Here is a 20,587-nt window from a genome sequence, read left to right as displayed (position 1 = left end):
GTTAGCAACGGGATGACTTATCGCATTGAGAGATTACGGTTTCTCTTGTCTATAGTTGATCCATCGATTTTAAGACTCTCTAACGACACGTCGTTTCTTCGGCGTTATAATTTTAATTATAATATTTAACGTGCGCGAATATACATATGCGTACGTACTTACATCTAAGTAACATAGGGATAAAATATCTATACCTGGTGAATACCTAACCTAGTAATATCTGAAATCAGACAAGTCGGCCTCCGCTCTATACTAATATATTATTAATGTTTCAAAATAAGTCCGGACGTTACACTAGAAGTTCACTTTCCCAAGGATCCCGCTGCCCATCCACGCCAGGGCGTTTCTAGTGTAACGTCCGGACTAGTGCAGAAAGTGTTTCGAAAAAATACAGACCTCCAGTTTCTAGCTGATTGTGATGGAGACAAGCCTTAAAGTTGTCCCGGTCATAATTGAGAAACAGAAACAGAAATCTAGTTTGCTCTTGGCCTTGGCTCTTGTCGGAGCTAAAGCGTTTTCACCTTTAAATTATATATTCTTTATAAATAAATATAACATTTTATATTATGTGTATGATTACTGTATATAATTACTACGTATAATACAATACAAATGATAATATGAAGTAAGTACGCACACTTTATTAACTTGAAAATGTTCTATTTTTCTATAATCATTTGTAAATATACATTTTTGCTGCAGGATAAGCGTTGACGGATTGATTGTATATTTTCCATACGATTATATTTATCCGGAGCAATATGCTTACATGCTTGAACTCAAGCGTGGCTTGGATGCCAAGGTACTAATCTCTCTTCTTTGCTGTATAATATTATAATAATCCCAAATATTGAAAGTTTAAATTAATAAATTATATTCTTTAGGGGCATTGTGTGCTGGAGATGCCTTCAGGTACTGGCAAAACAATTACTCTCCTATCACTCATTGTGGCCTATATGTTGGAGTATCCCTTGAATGTGACAAAGTTGATTTATTGTTCTCGAACAGTACCAGAGATAGAAAAAGTTATAGAGGAATTAAAGAAGCTCATAGATTATTATGAGATAGAAACTAAGAGCAAGCCAAAAATTGTCGGCTTAGTTCTCAGCTCACGTAAAAATATGTGTATACATCCTGAGGTAATCAAAGTGTTTTGTTTATACCTTTTTTCACCAAAATTAATCCATACTAAATACCAAATTGACCGTGCATATTACATGCTTTATATTTCTACATATAGGTCAGTAAAGAACGAGAAGGTAAAATTGTGGATGGTCGCTGTCACTCTCTTACCGCGTCATATGTACGAGAGAGACACAATCATGACGAATCCACTCCAATTTGTAACTTTTACGAAGGATTTGACATGGAGGGTAGAGAACAGATTATGCCTCCTGGTATTTATTCTCTGGATGATTTAAAGGATTATGGGAGAGATCGCGGATGGTGTCCGTATTTCCTCGCAAGATTTACAGTAAGGCGCTGTGAATAATTTATTTTAATTTAAATTTGTGAATAATTCCAATTTATTTGGTTTCATTTACTTATTCATGTTTTCGGGCGATTAAAGCGTAATATGATACGATCTGAACAGGTAAGATAAAATTGACAATGTTTGACACTCCATCTCTCTTTTCAGATCTTACATGCACAAATTGTGGTATACAGTTATCATTACTTACTGGATCCGAAAATCGCGGAGACCGTTTCCAAAGAACTGAGCAAATGTTCGGTAGTTGTCTTCGACGAGGCTCACAACATCGGTAGAAAAAAAAACTAAGAACTAAAATTACGTTGGTGTCGGCACACCCGACAATTTGCAGTGCATTTGAGGGAAATGTATCATAAATTTCAGATAACGTCTGCATCGATTCCATGAGCGTGAAGATAAATAGGAAGCTGATGGAGAGAAGTACGAATAATATACAGCTCTTGGAGAAAACCGTGGCCGAGTAAGAAGCATTTTTTTCTACACGTATTAGCATTTAATTCATAGTTACGGTATCGTCAAATACGTATACTCCGATTTAGTATGAGAGACTGTGACGTGAATAAGTTGAAAGATGAGTACGAGAGGCTAGTTGCGGGTTTGAAGGATGCTCAGCTTGCGAGAGAGACCGACGTTATCCTGGCTAATCCCGTATTACCGAACGAAATATTCGAAGGTTAACGAACGTCCAATTTAGATCAAAAGTACTTTCTTCTCGCTCATGAGAAGCCGCAGATCTATTTTCCAAGATTTCTCTCCGCAGAGGTCGTGCCGGGCAACATACGAAATGCCGAGCATTTTGTCAGCTTCCTGAAACGATTCGTCGAGTACCTAAAGACTCGTCTGCGCGTCCAGCACGTCGTGCAAGAGTCGCCCGCGACGTTCTTGAGGGACATCCAAGCGAAGGTCTCCATCGAGCGGAAACCGTTGCGATTTTGCGCTCAGCGATTGGCGTCCCTCTTGCGTACCATGGAGATAACAGACATGACGGATTTCTCGCCGATAATCCTAGTGACGCATCTTGCGACTTTGGTCTCCACGTATACACAGGGGTTCACGATCATCGTGGAACCGTTCGACGATAAAACGCCTACAGTCCTGAATCCCATCTTGCACTTCAGCTGTTTGGATTCTTCGATCGCCATCAAGCCCATATTCGACAGGTTCCAATCTGTGATAATTACCTCCGGGACGCTCTCCCCGTTGGACATGTATCCCAAGATTCTCAATTTCCACCCGGTCATAATGTCATCGTTCACTATGACATTAGCCAGACCGTGTCTTCTGCCCATGGTAAGTTTAAAAACAAGGAAAATGCATCTCGGATATACAGGATGTCCCAAATCACAAACTTTATGAGGGCGTAGAACGGATTGAGGTGAATAAAAAAGTCCTCTACCATTTTGCGAACAACAAAATTTCGAATTATTAATTATTGAAAATGACCATGTGTTAAGAAATGGATGAAAAGTGAAATGAAAGTTTTTTGAAAAATTACTGAACATATATAAAACTGAAGAATTAAAATTTTTTTTATGAAATACAATGTAATACTGTAAAATATAAGAAAAGTTAAAGTATAGTCGATTCTTATCATAGCCGATTATTCTACTAACATTCGACTGTAATTAGACAATTTCTTAAGACACATTATGGATTGAGATTGGATTGACATTTGACCAATCAGAGCAAGCTTAAAGCCCGTATTAGACTACGGATTAAGATTAAGATTGAATTAAAATTCGGATCCAATCAGAGCAAGATTCGCTAAATTTGAGTTTATAATCAGACTAATTCGTAGTCTGATATGGGTATAACTAAACTCAAATTTAGTTGCGTTTTCACCGCAACTAAACTACGCAATTTTTTAAAGAAAAATTACTGAAATCCCGATTAAAGTAATTTCTTACTGAAATATTGATGAAATCATGACACAATAGAGTCAATTGAGAAATATTTTCAAACATAATTTCATTATATTTTCAGTAAAATATTTTCATCAGGGATAATACGCAAATTTTTGAGTTATTAATTAAAGAAGCCACTATATATAGCTATTTTTAATAATTAATGAATCGAAATTTCGCGTCTTGTTTGCAAAATGATAGAGGACTTTTTTTGTTCATCTCGATCCGTTTTACGCCTTCACGAAATTTGTCGCTGTTAATTTAGAACACCCAATATAACGTGATACTAACATGATTTGCTCTATTCATTAATGCGTTACATGTCTTTGCATTTCCAACGTCAGATCGTGGCCAAAGGCAACGATCAGGTAGCTATTTCGTCGAAATACGAAACACGAGAGGACGTGGCCGTCATAAGAAATTACGGTCAGCTGTTGGTCGAATTCTCCGCGACGGTGCCCGACGGTTTAGTCTGTTTCTTCACGTCGTACCTGTACATGGAATCTGTAGTGGCTGCTTGGTACGTATTTTGTTTGCGTTTAAGCCTCTTTAACATTCGTATGCTCACTTGATATACCGCAGGTATGATCAAGGCGTGGTGGATCAACTTCAGAGGCACAAGCTGCTGTTCATCGAGACACAGGACTCGGCGGAAACCAGTTTAGCTCTGATCAATTACATAAAGGCCTGCGAGAACGGCAGAGGCGCGGTGTTGCTTTCGGTCGCTCGTGGAAAGGTATCCGAAGGTGTCGACTTCGATCATCACTTGGGCAGAGCCGTGCTGATGTTCGGCATACCTTACGTGTACACGCAGTCGCGAATCTTGAAGGCGCGCTTGGAATACCTCAGGGACCAGTTTCAAGTGAGCACAGGCTAACGCTAAAATTATCCGTTACTCATGCACGCTTGAATGAAATGTGCACGTTTCCACGTATAGTTTTCAAGTTTCGGAAAAANAAAAAAATTTCTTTCCCCCCCCCCCCCATTTTTCCGCGGATTTTTTTGGCTTCTTGTCTTCTTCACGAATGAAAAGTAAATGTGGCAAGTGTTAGTTAGACATACGTGAATCTTTCTAAATGAATTTTTACGTTCGGATAGAAACAGAAGAAATCCACGGGAAAGGGGAAAAAAATGTTTTTTTTTTCTCGAAATTTTAAAACTATACTTCCACGATATTTTTGCAGATACGAGAGAACGATTTCCTAACTTTCGACGCCATGAGGCACGCCGCCCAGTGCGTAGGACGTGCGATCAGAGGCAAAACGGATTACGGTATTATGGTGTTCGCGGATAAGGTAAATTCTTCGCGAGCATACCTCGGAATGTTATGCCCTTAACTCACTTATATCTTCTCGGTAATAATTTTTGCGTCTCTTCTACACGTTTCTCTTTAACATCGTAGAGATTCTCAAGGATAGATAAACGAAGCAAATTACCGAAATGGATACAGGAGCATTTGACCGACAGCCTATGCAACTTATCTACCGAAGAAGCTATACAGGTATATCTTCGTTTTCCCTTTGGTAGAGTGGGTGCGAGATTAGTGATGACAATTTCGTGAGTTTTGTGCAGTCATAATCATTTATTTACAATATTCAGATCAGCAAAAGATGGTTACGACAAATGGCGCAGCCGTTCACGCGCGAGAATCAGCTTGGATTGTCGCTGCTAACGAGGGAGCAACTCGAGAAAGAAGAGACTGCCAGGATCGAAGAGAAAGCGCAACAAAATTGATAGACCGATGTATCGACAATAGGCCGAAATGATCCGTCTTAGGCTAATTAATTTCCCAATCAATCAATTATATCTGTGATCTGTGCCATTTGCAGGAAATATGTCACGATGTTGAGATGCGAACATCTATTTATAAATTTGTACTTCCGATCGCAACAAGTGTACTTTTACGGAATGTAAAATATATACCTAGTGGATGTACTTGTTTCCTTTCTTCCGACAGAGCGGCGAACGTCAACCTGCGAGTCTCCCACCTCGTCGAATTCCACAATCTGTCAGCAAGGTTTTATCAAGGATTCGATGCAATTAAAAAAGATTTAATAACAAATTCGTATCGTAGATTTTAACAGCGTAGAAAATACAGTCGTATCTATAAATAATTCATTTAATATCACCACCTCACGAGAACCTGATCGCCGTCCTGTATTGAATAGTAACTAAGTTCTTGCAGCGGTTTGTCCAACGAAATTTCGTCGTTCGATAACTGTAATGAGACACACACAAATGCAAATACACGCACACACACCCGAGAGTTAACGATTAGATATATTCTCTAGGCATTGTTTGGTATGATAATGAACTTACATTTCGTGGAACGAACGAAAGAGCAGGTATTTTGCCGCCGGTTTTAAAGAGTCTTTGAGCCAGCCCGATCATTTTCTGGACCTCCATATCTTTAAGCAACTTCCTCTTGATTCCTCTGGGCTGACGCGGATCGTCCGGACATAGAAATTCTACCGTTATCACATTCGAAACCATTTCTACTTTCGGTTTAGTCGAGGGAATGTCCGCGATTCCATATTCTGAAAACATAGAATAATTACTTCGGCCCAACGAAGTTGAAGTTCGCACAAGTATCTCATTTCGCGAAAATGTAACTCATGAGTGCAAAGGATATGAAGTTTGCACATACTGTTTACTAAGATCGGATATCGAGGATGTTCGTTTAAAAACAGCGTCCTCTTTTCTGCGTTACTTTCGGTCTCTTGCCATTTCGGTAGATACAATTTTAAGTAATCATACTCAGCACCTCTCCTTTCATCGTAAAGTATCTCTGTACCATTAAGAAACTTTAATCTCGCTATTCTCGCAATTATCAACTGTCTAGCGGTCTCGGAAACTTCATCTTTTAAAATGGGATTTTCCCGGAATTTTAGATCCTCTAGATTTGGCAGCTTATCGAGTTCACTAATTGACTGCCACTAAAATTATATCGAACAACGATTAAATTATAATTTCTTTACACGTAAAATTTTCATTCTATATGAGTGTCGTATGCATGCAACAAGCTTTATTCATAAAATAAGACCATTCATATCACCTTCGATATGTGATTTTCAGAGATATGCAGTTGCTGCAAAGCAGGGAAAAACGCAATCTTATCTGTCGATGTTGAAGATGGAAACCTGATTCTATCTATCTTATTCGAGTTGAGATTAAGGTATTTTAAGCTGCAAATGTAGTTCTTTTAATGTAAAACTTTTAATTTTTAATTAAAATTTTAAATCATATAAAATTCCAATTTTATGTACTTTTCAAAAATGTATTGCAATTAATTATGTCATAATAAAACTTACCATGGAAGAGAACCGAATTTAAGTATCTCATCCCAACTTGATATTAAATTCCCTTCGAGTATTAAAGTAACTATTTTCATTAAATCGGTACTCGATGGGATGTCTTCTACGGTCGTTACAATATTAAAAGAAATTGATAGTTCCTCGACTGATGGAAACATAGACATGCATTGTTGGATATCAGGCCAGGTGTAATTCATTCTAGCTATTGTCAAGTGTTTAACTGTCGGAAATGAGTTTTTCAATGCTACCATATCCTCCTTAACAGGCAGATGGTTCTCACTGTAAAGATGGATACACATATAAGTGGCTTACTCTTTTCAGAGTAATATAAATTTTGTATAATATATTCATTATCAATCTCTGCAGATTTCTAGTTTGTTTAATATTTACTTACTGCTGTCTAATATTTAAAGGAAGATTTAAAAACTGCACTAAATTTTGTATCGCTTACCTAACATCAAGACGAGCGAGAGAATGAAGCTGAAAGCATATATCCGCTATAGTTTTCCACGAGTTAATTAAATTTCTAGATATATCCAGTTCCTCCAAATTTGGGCACAACTCTTTCAGTTCCCCTGGTTCTCCAGCATTGCTTACGCACTGTTCCCTCAGCCATACTATCTTCAACTGATCAAATTTGCTTTGCTTCTTGTTCACTTTGGAGAAACCAACCAATTCTAAGAATGGTGCATTGATTTCCTTTCTCAAACTTGACACTTCCTCCCTGTCTATGCCTGCTAATTCATCATCGATTAGCCCATAGCGCATTGCGATAGCTTGAGGACAAGATATCCCAAACTTAGCTTTAGCTGGTCGTATGAAGGAGCCTGACGTGGAATGTCTGTTAAAAATCACAATATAAAGTTCATATGCGCCCAGTGCAAACCACTGCTGTCACTATCGTTATCGTTATTGTACATTTTGCAAATTTTACCTAGCTTGAAAGTATTCTACTCCTTCGTATGTGCCATTGTGCTTGCCACGAGTCGAATCGTCCCAATCTATGCCTAGCCACTGACCCTTCGTATCTCCTACAGGTCCGACGTATTTCAATGTACCCCGGTATCCGTCACACTCGATGCGGCTTGCGATCTGGTATTTTTTATCTTCTACCATACCTAAGAGATCAAAGTGAGACGATAGCTCCCTGCGTCAAAAAGACACGAGAAAACAACTCTCTTCCAATCAGAACGACTCGTATACGCGTATCTCGAGGGTACGAAGAATTAGTCATCAAACATTGCAATAAAAATCTACATGTCACGATGAAAATTTCAGCAAAATGCTCACCTATGAAGATACACTCGTTTCAGATTGCGGCTGACAGTATAACCTCAAATCCAGAGATGTACATCGAAAACGAGAAAATAAAATCGCAAGAACGTGTCCGCTGAAATGCGTAAACGTTGGTAAGTGTTAGCGAAGAAGCGGTGGAAACGAAAATTGCGTAAAACTTTTCGCAAATGACAGCGGTAGAATAAAACTTCATATACGGCAATTTGCTATCCCTCTGTTTTATGGTCAGAGAGCTTCGCTGTCGAAGACATTCCTGTTCGCCACTTACACATGCATTCACCGCCTATAGTGCAATCACATGACATGTATATATGAAATCATATGTGTATATTCCGATATACATGCATGTGATTTATAATATTCAGAAAATTGTATTTTGCATTTTAAAGAACTATTCTAATTTTTCATGTAATTTTTCTAAGGCAACTTTATGTAAAGGATATTTGGTAAGATAACATACAATTTACCACACATGAATATTAAAGAAAAAGATACATATATAATTTTAACTCTTCGATAAATTTAACACATTGTTAGAGAAATAGAGCAATAATAATAAGTGTGACGATGTGCAAAAAATAAATATTTTGATTTTATTCGTTGAGAGAATTATGTAGATGTTACATATTCTGTACATATATAACACAATGTAATATAAGAAAATGTACAATCGCTAGAAAATATAGAATACATAAATACATATCGTTTCATCATTGTTAACTTACACAGCGGTTTTGGTTTGCGTTTGTGTACTGAATTTGGTAGTAATCTTCTTGATTGTTACATAAAATTATGTCAAGTTACGTCGCGTTCAATGCAATTGGTTGCACTTAAACACTTATTGCTCTAGTGCAAGACATATTAATGTCCTAACACTATATTCGCAATATTGGCGCCGTTTACGATTTCGATCCAGTAACCATCGGGATCTTTAATAAAGGCAATCCCCTTCATCTTACCGTCGTCTGGTTTCTTCACAAATTCCACGTTAAACTTCTCGAACCTCTCGCAAGCTTTCTCGACGTCAGGTACTGTTATTCCAATGTGACCTGGAGTTTAGGATAACAATATACAATTAAATACAATTTTATAACTTTCCAAAAAATATTACAACTTTTTCAAAGAGATCCAGTAGATCTAATCTTTCTTATTTTAGAAAATACTTCTAAATCAGCTGTCCTTACCAAATCCTCTAGGATCCGAGTTTCCATTGTGATATTTTGCATCTGGATCTGTTTCTGTTCCCCAATTGCTAAAATATAATGTAACTTATCTTCTGTGTGTTCAAATGTACGTCCGTAATTCCTGCGAAGGAACAATGTTTGAACTTACTGAGTAAGCTCTATAGTTCCTCTTCTGCCAAATACCCATTCAATATTTTTCCTCTTGTCGGTCGATATGTCTTCAGGATTCTCATATCCAAGAAAATACAGGGAGAACTTCATTTCCGGGAAGTCAAATTTTTGCAGTAAAGTCATACCAAGTACTTCAGTGTAAAAAGGTAAAGATTTCCTTGGATCCTTGATGCGATACATCGTCTGCTGCATAATATATCCATTTGTCGCAGGATCTGATGTTTTGCAAAGCTCACGGGCCTCACTATTGGTCAATCCTGAAGGCTCACCCATCTGTAATAGAAATGATTCAACTTTTTTATTTTTATCTTATCCCTCTGATGATCAGTTAACCGAAGATAAGAAAACTTCAAATAATGGCTAATACATATATTTTGTCAGTCAAATGATATACGATATCATGAGACAAAACTGAAAGCTATGTTATATGATTTTTTCAATGTTTACATCACAATACATATATAATCTTTATACTAAAAAGTTACATTAGCAACACAGTATGTGACACAGCAAACACTTCCTTATTTAAAACACTAATCAGTTATATGAATAATTATTTGCAAGTTTGCCTCTGCTTAAAGATAAATTATTATTGTTATTCAAGGACAACTGGTATCTTCAGCAACCTTTACATAACCACTATACGGTAATACAAACTAAGAAATCCAATGCTAAGAGACACTCTGCTTAAAATGTTTAAAATTGATGGATGGATTAAAACGATAAGATAATGTTAGATTTAACCGGAATTTTAATGTAAGACAACGTGAATCGATAAGATGATTATTGATTTACATTAAAATTCTAGAAGAATCTAATGTAATCCTTTTCGTTTTTTATCCATCACTTTAAGCAGGGTAGTTATTGTTAGTTGATGAACGCTAATTAACAGTAATATAAGATAATGTCAATGATATAATTCCCCACTAAACAATGTTAATGCAATATGATGAACATGTTATGTAACAGTAACATTGAGTGAGAAATTATAACATTGATGTTATGTTACTGTTAATTGGTGCTTACTGAGTAACGATATGACATGAAAAATCCTTATTATATATTTTCACAATAGATTTCTGCAGTTTTCCAATTACCCAGCATCTAGGTTAGATCATGAACAAGCGATAGCTTCGCTCAGTGGAAAAAGCACATTGAGCTGCGCTGCCAGCAGCTTTGCAACTATTGTGATTTTTTGCTGGACAACACATAGGGCCAGTTGCTTCATCTTCGGTTAAACAATCTAATGGACAAATATCTCAAGATATTTGTATTTATTAGGTAAATTATCACATAACTTATCCGAAGGAACAACCACCGGTCCTTAATGGTTTACATTTTCCCAGCATGTTTACTAATCGGTCCAGCGTATTGAAGATACGCTGGAAAAATGGCGACCTGAAGGAAAAACATGCTGGAGAAGCACAAACCGCCGGTGGCTTCGTACGGCGAAAAATCTCACGAGAGTTGCAAAGCCCCTGGCCAGGCACGAAGCGCTTACCAGGCTCTACTTTTCCCGCTGAACGCAGTCAAGGTGGCCTACACGCCGCGAGATAATGCTCGTACTTTGTCTCTTTCATTCTCATCTAGCGACATGCACCCTGACAAAGCTGTATATGCGAGAATCCAAATTATTCTACGGCGATTGTACTTACCTTTCGCTGAGTACCGGAGTAAACACTGAGCAGGATACGTTCGCATGCGAAACCAACGTCGGGGGGACGAATGTGCAGAGCACGATTTATGTGAGCGCTATATATATATACATATATATATATACTATAGTCGTAGTACTACTACGCATATGTACCTCGCAGTGCGATATATTGCATACGTATCCACCGCATGCACACACACACACATACACACACACACACATAAACATGCGTCGGGATTTATAGACGTGACGCGTCACGAGAGAATGGAGTGTCTGCCATTGAGCGCGGCGTCGCGTCTCGTTTACCTTATCTGTCAAAAGTGACAAGTCCGCGCGACCGGATCGCGCGACAGTCGATCGGGCCGTGTGATCTGAACGGCACGATAATGGCGCACTGGTTCCACCGCAACGTCCTCAAGGCGACGACAAGTCAGAAGTTTGAGTTAAAAGTCGCGAACCCCACGGACGCCACCCGAAAGCTTTGCAGGTTAGACATATCGGATCGCAGGTGCACCATGAAATTGCGCACTTGTTAACGGGCACAACTTGTTTACCATCCCTGTTGAATCATTACACGGTCATATCTGTGATAACACTTATTGTTACTCTGATAACGATACTGTCATCCTTCCAAGGGAATATGCGATTATTAATCCATATTGATGGAGCGATACAATATTAGTTTTGTATTATTTTGCAATATTAATGAAATATTCCCTCTTATTTTACTTTCTTGTAATATACTTGGTTATGTAATATTTACATTTTCAGCGACTTGAAGCTGTCCAGGGCCAGGCTTTTGGATTTAGTAAGAAACGCAAATAATACCAGCAATACGATAGAGCCTGCGTTTCACAGTTACCTAAGTCTGTTGTATGGATTCTTGTGGGAAATTAATCCATCTGAGGAACATATTGGCAGACCCAATCCTAGCAAACTCAGAAATGTTCTTGTATTCAAGTGGACCCACACGTTACTCGGCGGAGGCACATTGTAATTATTGGATCATGAGGAGAATATCAAATGTAACACTTCCAAGATGATCTCTAAACCATACGCGATTCTCTGTTAAAGCTCCAGTGCAGATTCTGTTTACGAAGCAGCCAACATGAGCGTCAACATAGGCCTTTGGTTTATGAAACACGCAGCAATGATTGCTGCCAAGGATGAGTGAGTACAGACTTAACGAGAATCTTCTTAACAAAGTGTATCTATAATGAAGGAAGTGATTCTACTAATTGTGTCGTATATATATAACTTAGCATAACAATGAATGAGGCTAAAGAAGTACACAGTATGTTAAGACGAGCCGCTGGAATATTTACTTTTGTGCAGACTGAGTTTTTGCCACAATTGGCTAACCCACCTCCTCTAGGAAGTGATTTAGATCCCCGTGTGTTGAACGCGTATGTTAATCAGTGTACCGCAGAAGCTCAAGAAGGTTGTACTCGTGTTGTGATGTCTTTGATACGTTTCAACAAGCTTCATTATATGCTAACACGATTTTTCTCCATTATTCTCGCAGTGACGGTAGCCAGGGCAGTGGAGCTGAAACACAATTCCAGCTTGATATCAGCATTAGCCAATGAGACTAGTAAGTTGTTTCTGGATGCTGCCAATACTCTTCGACCATTCAAGGCGGAAATATCAGCCCAATGGATAAAGTATTTGGAGCTTAAGGCAACATTTTATCAGTCTTACGTAAGTCCATATATATTTATAAGAGATAATATCCTTTTTTTTTCCTTATCAGAGTAATCGTTATAAGTGCGATTAGACTTGCAACCAAAATATTTACTCTCTTTATAAAATCACATTTCTCCTTTCTCCTTTCACTTCCAGGCTTACAATTACTGCGGCGAAAACTTATTAGCTATGGACAAGTGCGGCGAAGCGATACGAGCGATGCAGGAGAGCGACTCGTGTTTGAAAAAGGCGAAAGCTCTGTGCCAAGAGTACGGGAAAACGAATGGACCTGCGCCTCGCGTTAAGCCGGACCAGCACGCCGTGTTTAAGCGCTTAGCGCCGTTGGTGAAGCTCACTCTTGACAAATGCAATCGAGAGAACGGTTTGATGTAATTATTTCGCTTGTATTCTAATCACCGCCTTAAACCGATGCTCTATTTATTTACATATTTTACAATATATGACGCTTCAATACAGCACATTAATCTGAATCTCTTGAAATAATGTTAGATATCATCATACGGTGCCGGGGGAGGTTCCGACTTTAGACACCAAAGCTACTTACGGCTTGGTCAGTCCGATCGACTTCCAAATGTCATCACCAAATCCCATTTGGAATTTGGGCACGTACAGAGTGTTAGCTGGACTAGGGGCGGCGAAAACGGAGAAGGAGCAGAACCTGCCGCCTGTTAAAGAGGAAGCGATCCATCAGAGCAGTAAGGAGCCGAAAAACGCAAGCGGTTGCGTACTACAGTAAAGCTTTCCGCAATACGACATAGGCCGTTTTTTGTAAATGCTTCTTCTCTTCACAGTGAGATTAATTTTAATTGCAACGGACATGTGCGGATGGTGTCTGCATTAAACGACGCGTAGTATGTCACGCATAAGTACAAATTACGTTGTGAAAAGTCAGGGTACCGATTGTTAAACGACTTGTTCTTATCATGCACATGTTCGGTCCAGTATTAAATCCTGCATGACACGGTAAGCGGATGAAATCGTCGTCGCAAAGAATAATAGATCAAGACACGTATACTCTACTGCACATGTCTAAAAACTTTCTGATAGACTAATTTTCTCACGTATCACGGCGCGAAATGTAACTTGCTTTCATCATTGTGACGTTTAATTGAGTGAATTATTATTATCATTGTGTGTGTGTGTGTGTGTGTATGTACAAGGAATTTTTTGCTAAGAGCAAAGAATGTCGTTAATTAATGTTGTTGGAGATTATTTTTATCGCTATGTGACCTAGTCAGTGCATTTCTCAGATATGAAATTGAATTTCTCACGAGTATAACGACAAAAGAGAGACAGAGAAAGAAAGGGAGAATTATCGATTGTGCAATTACAGTGTGTGTGCATATATTATAAAAGAGAAATGTGATCTTTTTCTACATATATTTTTTTATAAGCTATAGGCTTAAAAACGCAATGGGATCGTTCAATTTGGTTCTGAAACACACATGTTTCAGAAATATGTTGAACTATTGCGGAAGCAATTGTCGTTGCTAAATTATAGCAATTATCTTTGTTAGTTATTATTTTTAATATTTGTTAATATCATGATATAGGACGGGCGTTTGTGACCGGAGAATGTTGTCTATTAAAATTAAAAATCACAGGTTAACGTGCCCGATGTTGAGAGAAACCACGCATCTTCAAAATTCACGCGATTGTACATGGTCGGGGAGAAAAGGAGAATTTTATTATTATATAATTTATATACATACATTTAATTTATGTGCGATACCTTGATAAGAACCTATATGTACCAATACTATAATACAGATAATAAAAAATAAATCGTAACCTAACAAATCTCGTCTGGGCCATTGTTGTTGGATCACATTATACCGAGAGCGACGTTTCCATTTTTCAACCAACACCCGTTAAGCGAACGAAGAAATCGCCCGGGGACTCGCGGATCACCCGATTCCCGGACATCGTGTAAATTCGGGGGAAACGAAATAGGACAACAGTCGGTCGCAGCAGACGACGGTACGATCCTGAAAAGCGGAGGGCGCGCGCACGCGTGTCGCTCGCACGCACGCCCGAGTCCGCAGCTGTCATACGTTGCACGCTTCTCTACTTCTGTCAAGAGCGATCCATCCGCCTCGGTCAGTACGTTCTCCGGCCGCTCGGGCTATGTCGTGTCCCGTCCGCAGGACCTGAGTTCCAGAGTGTGGTCGCCGGTCGGTCGCCGCCGGCGATCGCGAGCTGTGCGTCATACTTCTCTCCCTCTTTCTGGCGAGACGCGCTAAACCATGAGCCACGCCGTCTTCGTCGTTCCTCGTCGAGTAGTAGCCGCCGCCGACACGGGTGTGTCTGCTGAATCGGTCGTGCTACGACACGGTGCGATCAAGTGTGTCAGTCACCTCGCCGTACGGCAAGTGTGTCGACGTGCTGCTGCTGTTTCTTCTTGTTAGGCTGACCACATACGCATACCACACACACATACACGCGCACGCACACACACATACACACGCCGATGTGCACGGTCAGTCGACTGACAACGATGATTACGACGCCGGTCAGACTCTTGCGGGACAGGAACGTCGCCTACCATGGCAAGGACGACGTGCCGGTAGCCACGCAACCCACCACCAGAAGTGGACTCAGGGTCTACAAGATCGTCGTGCTCGGTGACGGCGGTGTCGGCAAATCAGGTACCGTTGACTCATTGGTGAACGGGAGCGGTATTTGCAAATGATCACAGCCAGTTTCACCGTCGGCAATTCGCGGGGAGAACGAGAACTCTCGCGTTAACCGGTTTTCACTTTTCAGCTGTCACCCTGCAATTCGTCAATCACCGCTTCTTGGATTACCATGATCCGACCATAGGTGAGTAGTTGTGCACTCTTGTGTACTTGAAGGGGAGTCTGTTTAGATCGATGCAAGGAGATGTAGCGCAATGTCTCTCTTCTCTGTTGTTCGCAGAGGATTCGTATCAGAAGCAAGCAGTTATTGATGGTGAACCAGCCCTACTGGATATCTTGGACACAGCTGGACAGGTTTGAGATTTCCGTCATGACAGTTTGAGTAATAATTAAGCCTGTATCAGACCTTGGATACCGGGATGAGCAGAGAATCATTCGTCAGAGATTAGAACTTGAGGAATCAGCTGAAGCCTGTATCAGACCCGGATAATATTAAGACGTCCTAAAGATGCTTTTTAGATGATAGGGTGTCGAAAGGAGATGTCCTTGAGATGTCTTTCAGGCGATAAGACGTTTAAAGAGCGCCCTTGAGACTTCTTTTGGACATACGTGTTGTCTGTATTGCAAATTAAAGGTTTCTGGTTAGAGATTAGAATAGAGCAATCAATTTCGACTTCGGCGGTCTGCTCGTTCCAATTAGTCAAGTTCTAATCTTCAATCTCCAATACCGAGCCTAATACGGGCTTTGTGTGTGGTGCATCGATGTGTCTCTGTAAAAGAGCACTTCGCGTACAATCACGCTCGCAGATCACTCTCGTCTGCGTTGTGCATAGGTGGAATTCACAGCGATGCGCGAGCAATACATGAGATGCGGCGAAGGTTTCATGATATGCTACTCAGTGACGGATCTGCACAGCTTCCAGGAGATAATGGAATATAAGAAGCTGATATCGCGTGTGCGAGCCAACGAGGAGATTCCTGTGGTGCTAGTCGGCAATAAATTCGATCTGCAACAACGGCGAAAGGTAACAGCAAACACGTTGCCGAGTTTTCAATAATGTCTTATAATTTTTCTTATATTCTCTCTCTCTCTCTCTCTCTTATACATATTATTTTGGATTTATATATTATTTTCCTTCTCTTCTTATATAAAGGATATACCTGGACTTTACCGACAGATTTACAGGACAAATTCTATGTTGAAAAATAAGCAAAAATTTTGGTAAACATATGTCGGCAAAAGTTTGGTTTTTGAGATACAACTTTCAGAAGATGACAACAATGAAAGAAAATATGTCGCGATAAACGGGTTAAGAATGCTAATACACAACACTTTTTTACCTGTTTTTGAAGATAATACCTATCAATTTTGATATTTCTGAATATTAACTGAATCATTCATTATGATGTTGGTATATTATTACAGTTTGTCGCAAGTGAAATTAAAATAACGCGCATCTTTACTTCACAGGTATCAATTGTACATAGATAAGGGAGGCAGACGTTTTGTATAATTTTCACAACAGTATGTGTTTAGTTATTTAAAACACGATTTAATGAATAAAATATATATTCTTTTAAACAGAGATTGTGGCAGTTATATCTCAGAAACTAGGCGTTTGAGGGCCTATATTTATTCAGATTTTTTTTACTTATTTTCTTGTTTTTTTTTTTTATATATATAATAGAATCTATCTTTGTGAATTTGTCGGTGGAGTTCAGAGATGCATCTCTCCTCCCTCCCGTGTGCATGAACAAACACGATAATCTGGCTTGCAAACAGATGTCCGTTTAAAATTCCCCGATGTTTCCCGGACGTAAACTAATTCCCTGAGAAATCCAAGTTTCCCGAATTTTTCCAGAGTAACAGACACCCTGATTATTACATATTCTCTTCTTACATATCTTCTTTCACGCATTTCTTCTTGTGACATGTGGCCCGTTTTGCAGGTGAGCACGGAGGAGGGCAAGGCGCTGGCGAAGGAGCTCGGCTGTCCGTTTTACGAGACGTCGGCCGCGCTCAGGCAATTCGTGGACGACGCGTTCTACTCGCTGGTGAGGCAGATCCGCGCCAAGGAGAGACGCGGCGTGACGATACGCAAGACCAGCCGTTGGGGCCGGCTGCGCTCGATATTCAGTCTCATCTTCCGACGGCGGAAACGCACTTTCCACACGTCCTAGGAGACGCTTCGGGACAGAGCGATCATCCTCCCCGGTAAAGCGAGGGAGAACGCGTTTCGCACGCAGACGGCAGCCGATGATTCGCGCGCAGATCACAACGAAAAAGCAGAGCTCACACCGGAGAGGGATAAGGGGAGGGAGAGCTCCTGGTGCATTCGACTGGCGTTTGCGACGTAGTCACCCTCGTTTAGAGACTGACGATTCGTTAACTGAACATCTCACTGCCTTATTTCAACTTGACCCCGATATTGTTACTCCGGGCGCGCGATGCGACGCGAGTGATATTGTCAAGGCAGATTGGAACGTTCGTTCACCTCGTTCGGAATGAAATTCGCGTTTTCCGGATAAGTCGATCACGCTGCTCAATGTGAAAGAAATGCGCATGGTACCACGGTAGATTCGTCGTTTACCGTTAGGCGACCCTCCAGACGACGATGATGATGATGCGGCGACGATGTAGGTGATACATCTCGCATGTCATGCATGCCTTAACGTTGCGACTGAGATTACTCGTGCTATCTCCCACCTTACACGGTAAGGCGGAAAATCGCGACGTGACAGCCAGGAAATTAGGGCGTGTCTGAAGAGAGGAGCCCTGCGCGCACACTCGTGACTTCCAGTTTTACAACGCGACAGTTTCTTCCCGCGAGATACCGATCACACGTCCCGAAGGCTGTTAACGCTCATTCGAGATGCTAACTTTCACGAAGATACCGGGTGGCGATAAACGGAACTAAATGCCTAAAACGGACCCGCGTCCAACTAACACGCGGATAAGCTGTAGATATTCCGACTTTCACTCCGGCAAATCATTTCTCCGATTCAGCCGCGCGCTAGCCGTAGGTAGGTCTAGATTTTGGTTCGCTATAAGTAGCTAATTACGTGACCAAAGAGAAGCGCCGCGAGCGAAGCGATTTTCAACGATACGTGGAGGAGCTGCAACGCAGGATATTATGCGAAAAAACGAGAGGGAGGGGAGAAAGAGAGAGAGAGAGAGAGAGAGAGTGTGTGTGTGTGTGTGTATGTGTGCGTGCGTGCGTGCGTGTGTGAACTTCGGACTTTGCGGCGACTTCACGTTATCGTCGAGGACGCGCGCAAGTTGACTTTTATTTATTCTAATTTAACTGATTCACACATGCATACGGGCGATGTAAATATTCGCGAGAGATATTCATATACCATCCAGTGATCTTACGTTGAAACTTGAAATGCGCTGCTACGGACTGTACGAGAGCTGTATAGTTATATAGAGGTTACAATAAGTTGTAAAGTTTAGCATTTGTTGTGTACGACGTGCGCGTGTAACATGATCTCCGAGATAATCGCAGGGAGACACATTTCTCTATTGAAACACGTAAACGCGTTTGCCATAAATATGTGTAATAATTAAACGGACAATATATACATATATATATACATACATATACACATATACATATATAAAAGTATATCAAAGNGACATCGACAAGCAGCATATTAGACATTGCATTCTTTTTACTTTCTAATTAAAAAAAAAATGCTGCCGAGGCTGAAAATATGATTTACTCAGCTTTGGGGGAACACGCTGTTTGTAGGTAGCCATCATATTCGATACTGTTTTGAGAGGTTATGCTGTCAGTTTCGCTATATAAAGCATTTTAGACCTAAAGATTGGCGCTTCAAAACTCACTATATATATATATATATATATATATATATATATAACAGATATATTGTATATATTATATATTACATTTTACGTATATATTCGTATTCAATATATATATAATATATGCAATGTATGTACATATGTACGAGTATGTAAGTCCGCATAGTAATTATCTAGTCGTTACTTAATTCCTCCTAGTCACACTTTTACATTTTGTTGTAACATGTTAACTTATTAATCATACAGCTTAAAAGCCGATGACTATTGTGACGCTTCTCACGTGTATCGGTTCGGGCCGAATCATCCCGCATTGAATGTAATAAATCAACGCCTCGTTGTATTGATCGCGCAACATCATTATTTTCAACGCGTTATTATCTACGGATAACGCTAATAATTTTATAATTTCTTAGTGGTAGAGGCGAGTATACGAGGTATTACCGGTAGCATTGACAGAACCTTCGCGATATGTAACCGATCGGAAATGACTGCGGAGAGATAAGTGTATCGTTTGACGTAACAATGTTGTATGTTTAGAAAAAAAAAAAACTGACACGCGACACATGCCAAGAGAAACATGAAATATTTCATATCAGCGAAATGGCGTTGCAATATAATTGTCTTACAATTGTAAAGGGATATTTCTCACATATTTCTTGCGTATTGCAAGAACATGCAAGTATTGTGCAGATCGGTATGGGTATGATCGTGATACCATAGCCATTAGACGGAATTGAATTGAAAAGAAAAAAAATCACCCAAAGGTAGCACGCGTCATAGAGAACATCGTCGTTCTATATTTCGCGACATTTATCTGGTGTAGCTATTGAGAGACATTTCAAGCGTGAAACACAACAGACGCAGCTTGACGGAGTAGCTTATATATTAATGCAGATATTCGTGAGCGTAAGGAGGAAAAAGTGTAGAGGCCAGCGTGTAGAGAACAATAATAACTCATAATTTACGAGGACAATATGATAATCAACGATCATAACCGACGTTACATCTTTGTTTGACGGAAAATGGAGGAAAAAGCCACGTGCGTGCACTTGTTTGCCGTAAAATTCGTAAAAATTGCGTGATTCCGATAATACATACAAAGTATTGAAAGAGAGAGAGAGAGAGAGAGAGAGAGAGAGAGAGAGAGAGAAACTGTAGGCAGGCACGCGTAATTTTTTACTTAATAGGTAGTAAGCTCTCGATTGTACGCTCTACGAACGGCACAAATGAACATTACATATATAAATTTCAGGGATTTTACGATGCCCGGATGTATTGCGAAATTTTATGTAAGCTAAATATATTTTCGATAAACTGGTCCAATAAAGAACAAATATTTCACACATATTATGGATATAAAGTCACTCTACGACAAAATATGTAATCCTGCACTT

The 20,587-nt window shown here is 39.8% G+C and overlaps 5 protein-coding genes across 6 annotated transcripts; 3 read left to right on the top strand and 2 right to left on the bottom strand.

The window, feature by feature from the left end:
- The first annotated feature begins 300 nt into the window (after positions 1–300).
- LOC106742786 (TFIIH basal transcription factor complex helicase XPD subunit) lies at positions 301–5,331 on the top strand. Its single transcript, XM_014616056.1, has 13 exons — positions 301–625; positions 703–802; positions 885–1,139; positions 1,241–1,474; positions 1,640–1,763; positions 1,856–1,952; positions 2,032–2,165; positions 2,253–2,782; positions 3,741–3,916; positions 3,979–4,258; positions 4,581–4,691; positions 4,799–4,897; positions 4,996–5,331. The coding sequence occupies exons 1-13, from the start codon at positions 621–623 to the stop codon at positions 5,128–5,130; spliced, it is 2,280 nt and encodes a 759-aa protein (XP_014471542.1). The 5' UTR covers positions 301–620; the 3' UTR covers positions 5,131–5,331.
- Positions 5,332–5,431: 100 nt separating this feature from the next.
- On the bottom strand, positions 5,432–8,252 carry LOC106742787 (tubulin-specific chaperone E). 2 transcript variants are annotated; one of them, XM_014616057.1, is made up of 8 exons: positions 8,001–8,252; positions 7,645–7,857; positions 7,162–7,551; positions 6,708–6,989; positions 6,452–6,581; positions 6,044–6,332; positions 5,716–5,933; positions 5,432–5,614 (listed from the first exon to the last, which is right to left on the bottom strand). In XM_014616057.1, the coding sequence occupies exons 2-8, from the start codon at positions 7,824–7,826 to the stop codon at positions 5,522–5,524; spliced, it is 1,584 nt and encodes a 527-aa protein (XP_014471543.1). In that variant the 5' UTR covers positions 7,827–7,857; positions 8,001–8,252; the 3' UTR covers positions 5,432–5,521. The 2 variants fall into 2 exon arrangements, with proteins under 2 accessions (XP_014471543.1, XP_014471544.1); XM_014616058.1 differs by having other exon boundaries at positions 7,645–7,828.
- A 324-nt stretch (positions 8,253–8,576) lies between these two features.
- On the bottom strand, positions 8,577–11,124 carry LOC106742769 (lactoylglutathione lyase). Its single transcript, XM_014616019.1, has 4 exons — positions 11,017–11,124; positions 9,339–9,634; positions 9,191–9,258; positions 8,577–9,055 (listed from the first exon to the last, which is right to left on the bottom strand). The coding sequence occupies exons 2-4, from the start codon at positions 9,632–9,634 to the stop codon at positions 8,868–8,870; spliced, it is 552 nt and encodes a 183-aa protein (XP_014471505.1). The 5' UTR covers positions 11,017–11,124; the 3' UTR covers positions 8,577–8,867.
- A 200-nt stretch (positions 11,125–11,324) lies between these two features.
- LOC106742767 (BRO1 domain-containing protein BROX-like) lies at positions 11,325–14,525 on the top strand. Its single transcript, XM_014616017.1, has 7 exons — positions 11,325–11,505; positions 11,790–12,011; positions 12,093–12,188; positions 12,281–12,459; positions 12,544–12,719; positions 12,861–13,093; positions 13,215–14,525. The coding sequence occupies exons 1-7, from the start codon at positions 11,405–11,407 to the stop codon at positions 13,459–13,461; spliced, it is 1,254 nt and encodes a 417-aa protein (XP_014471503.1). The 5' UTR covers positions 11,325–11,404; the 3' UTR covers positions 13,462–14,525.
- Positions 14,526–14,631: 106 nt separating this feature from the next.
- Positions 14,632–18,984, top strand: LOC106742768 (GTP-binding protein Rit2-like). Its single transcript, XM_014616018.1, has 5 exons — positions 14,632–15,373; positions 15,492–15,548; positions 15,645–15,718; positions 16,198–16,389; positions 17,315–18,984. The coding sequence occupies exons 1-5, from the start codon at positions 15,196–15,198 to the stop codon at positions 17,543–17,545; spliced, it is 732 nt and encodes a 243-aa protein (XP_014471504.1). The 5' UTR covers positions 14,632–15,195; the 3' UTR covers positions 17,546–18,984.
- Positions 18,985–20,587: the final 1,603 nt, after the last annotated feature.

Source organism: Dinoponera quadriceps, unplaced genomic scaffold (assembly GCF_001313825.1).
Source record: "Dinoponera quadriceps isolate SergipeBrazil2010 unplaced genomic scaffold, ASM131382v1 scaffold589, whole genome shotgun sequence".
In the NCBI taxonomy this organism is placed as follows: domain Eukaryota; kingdom Metazoa; phylum Arthropoda; class Insecta; order Hymenoptera; family Formicidae; genus Dinoponera; species Dinoponera quadriceps.
The sequence above is the reverse complement of the archived record's forward strand: the minus strand, read 5'-3'. Positions and strand labels throughout refer to the sequence as shown.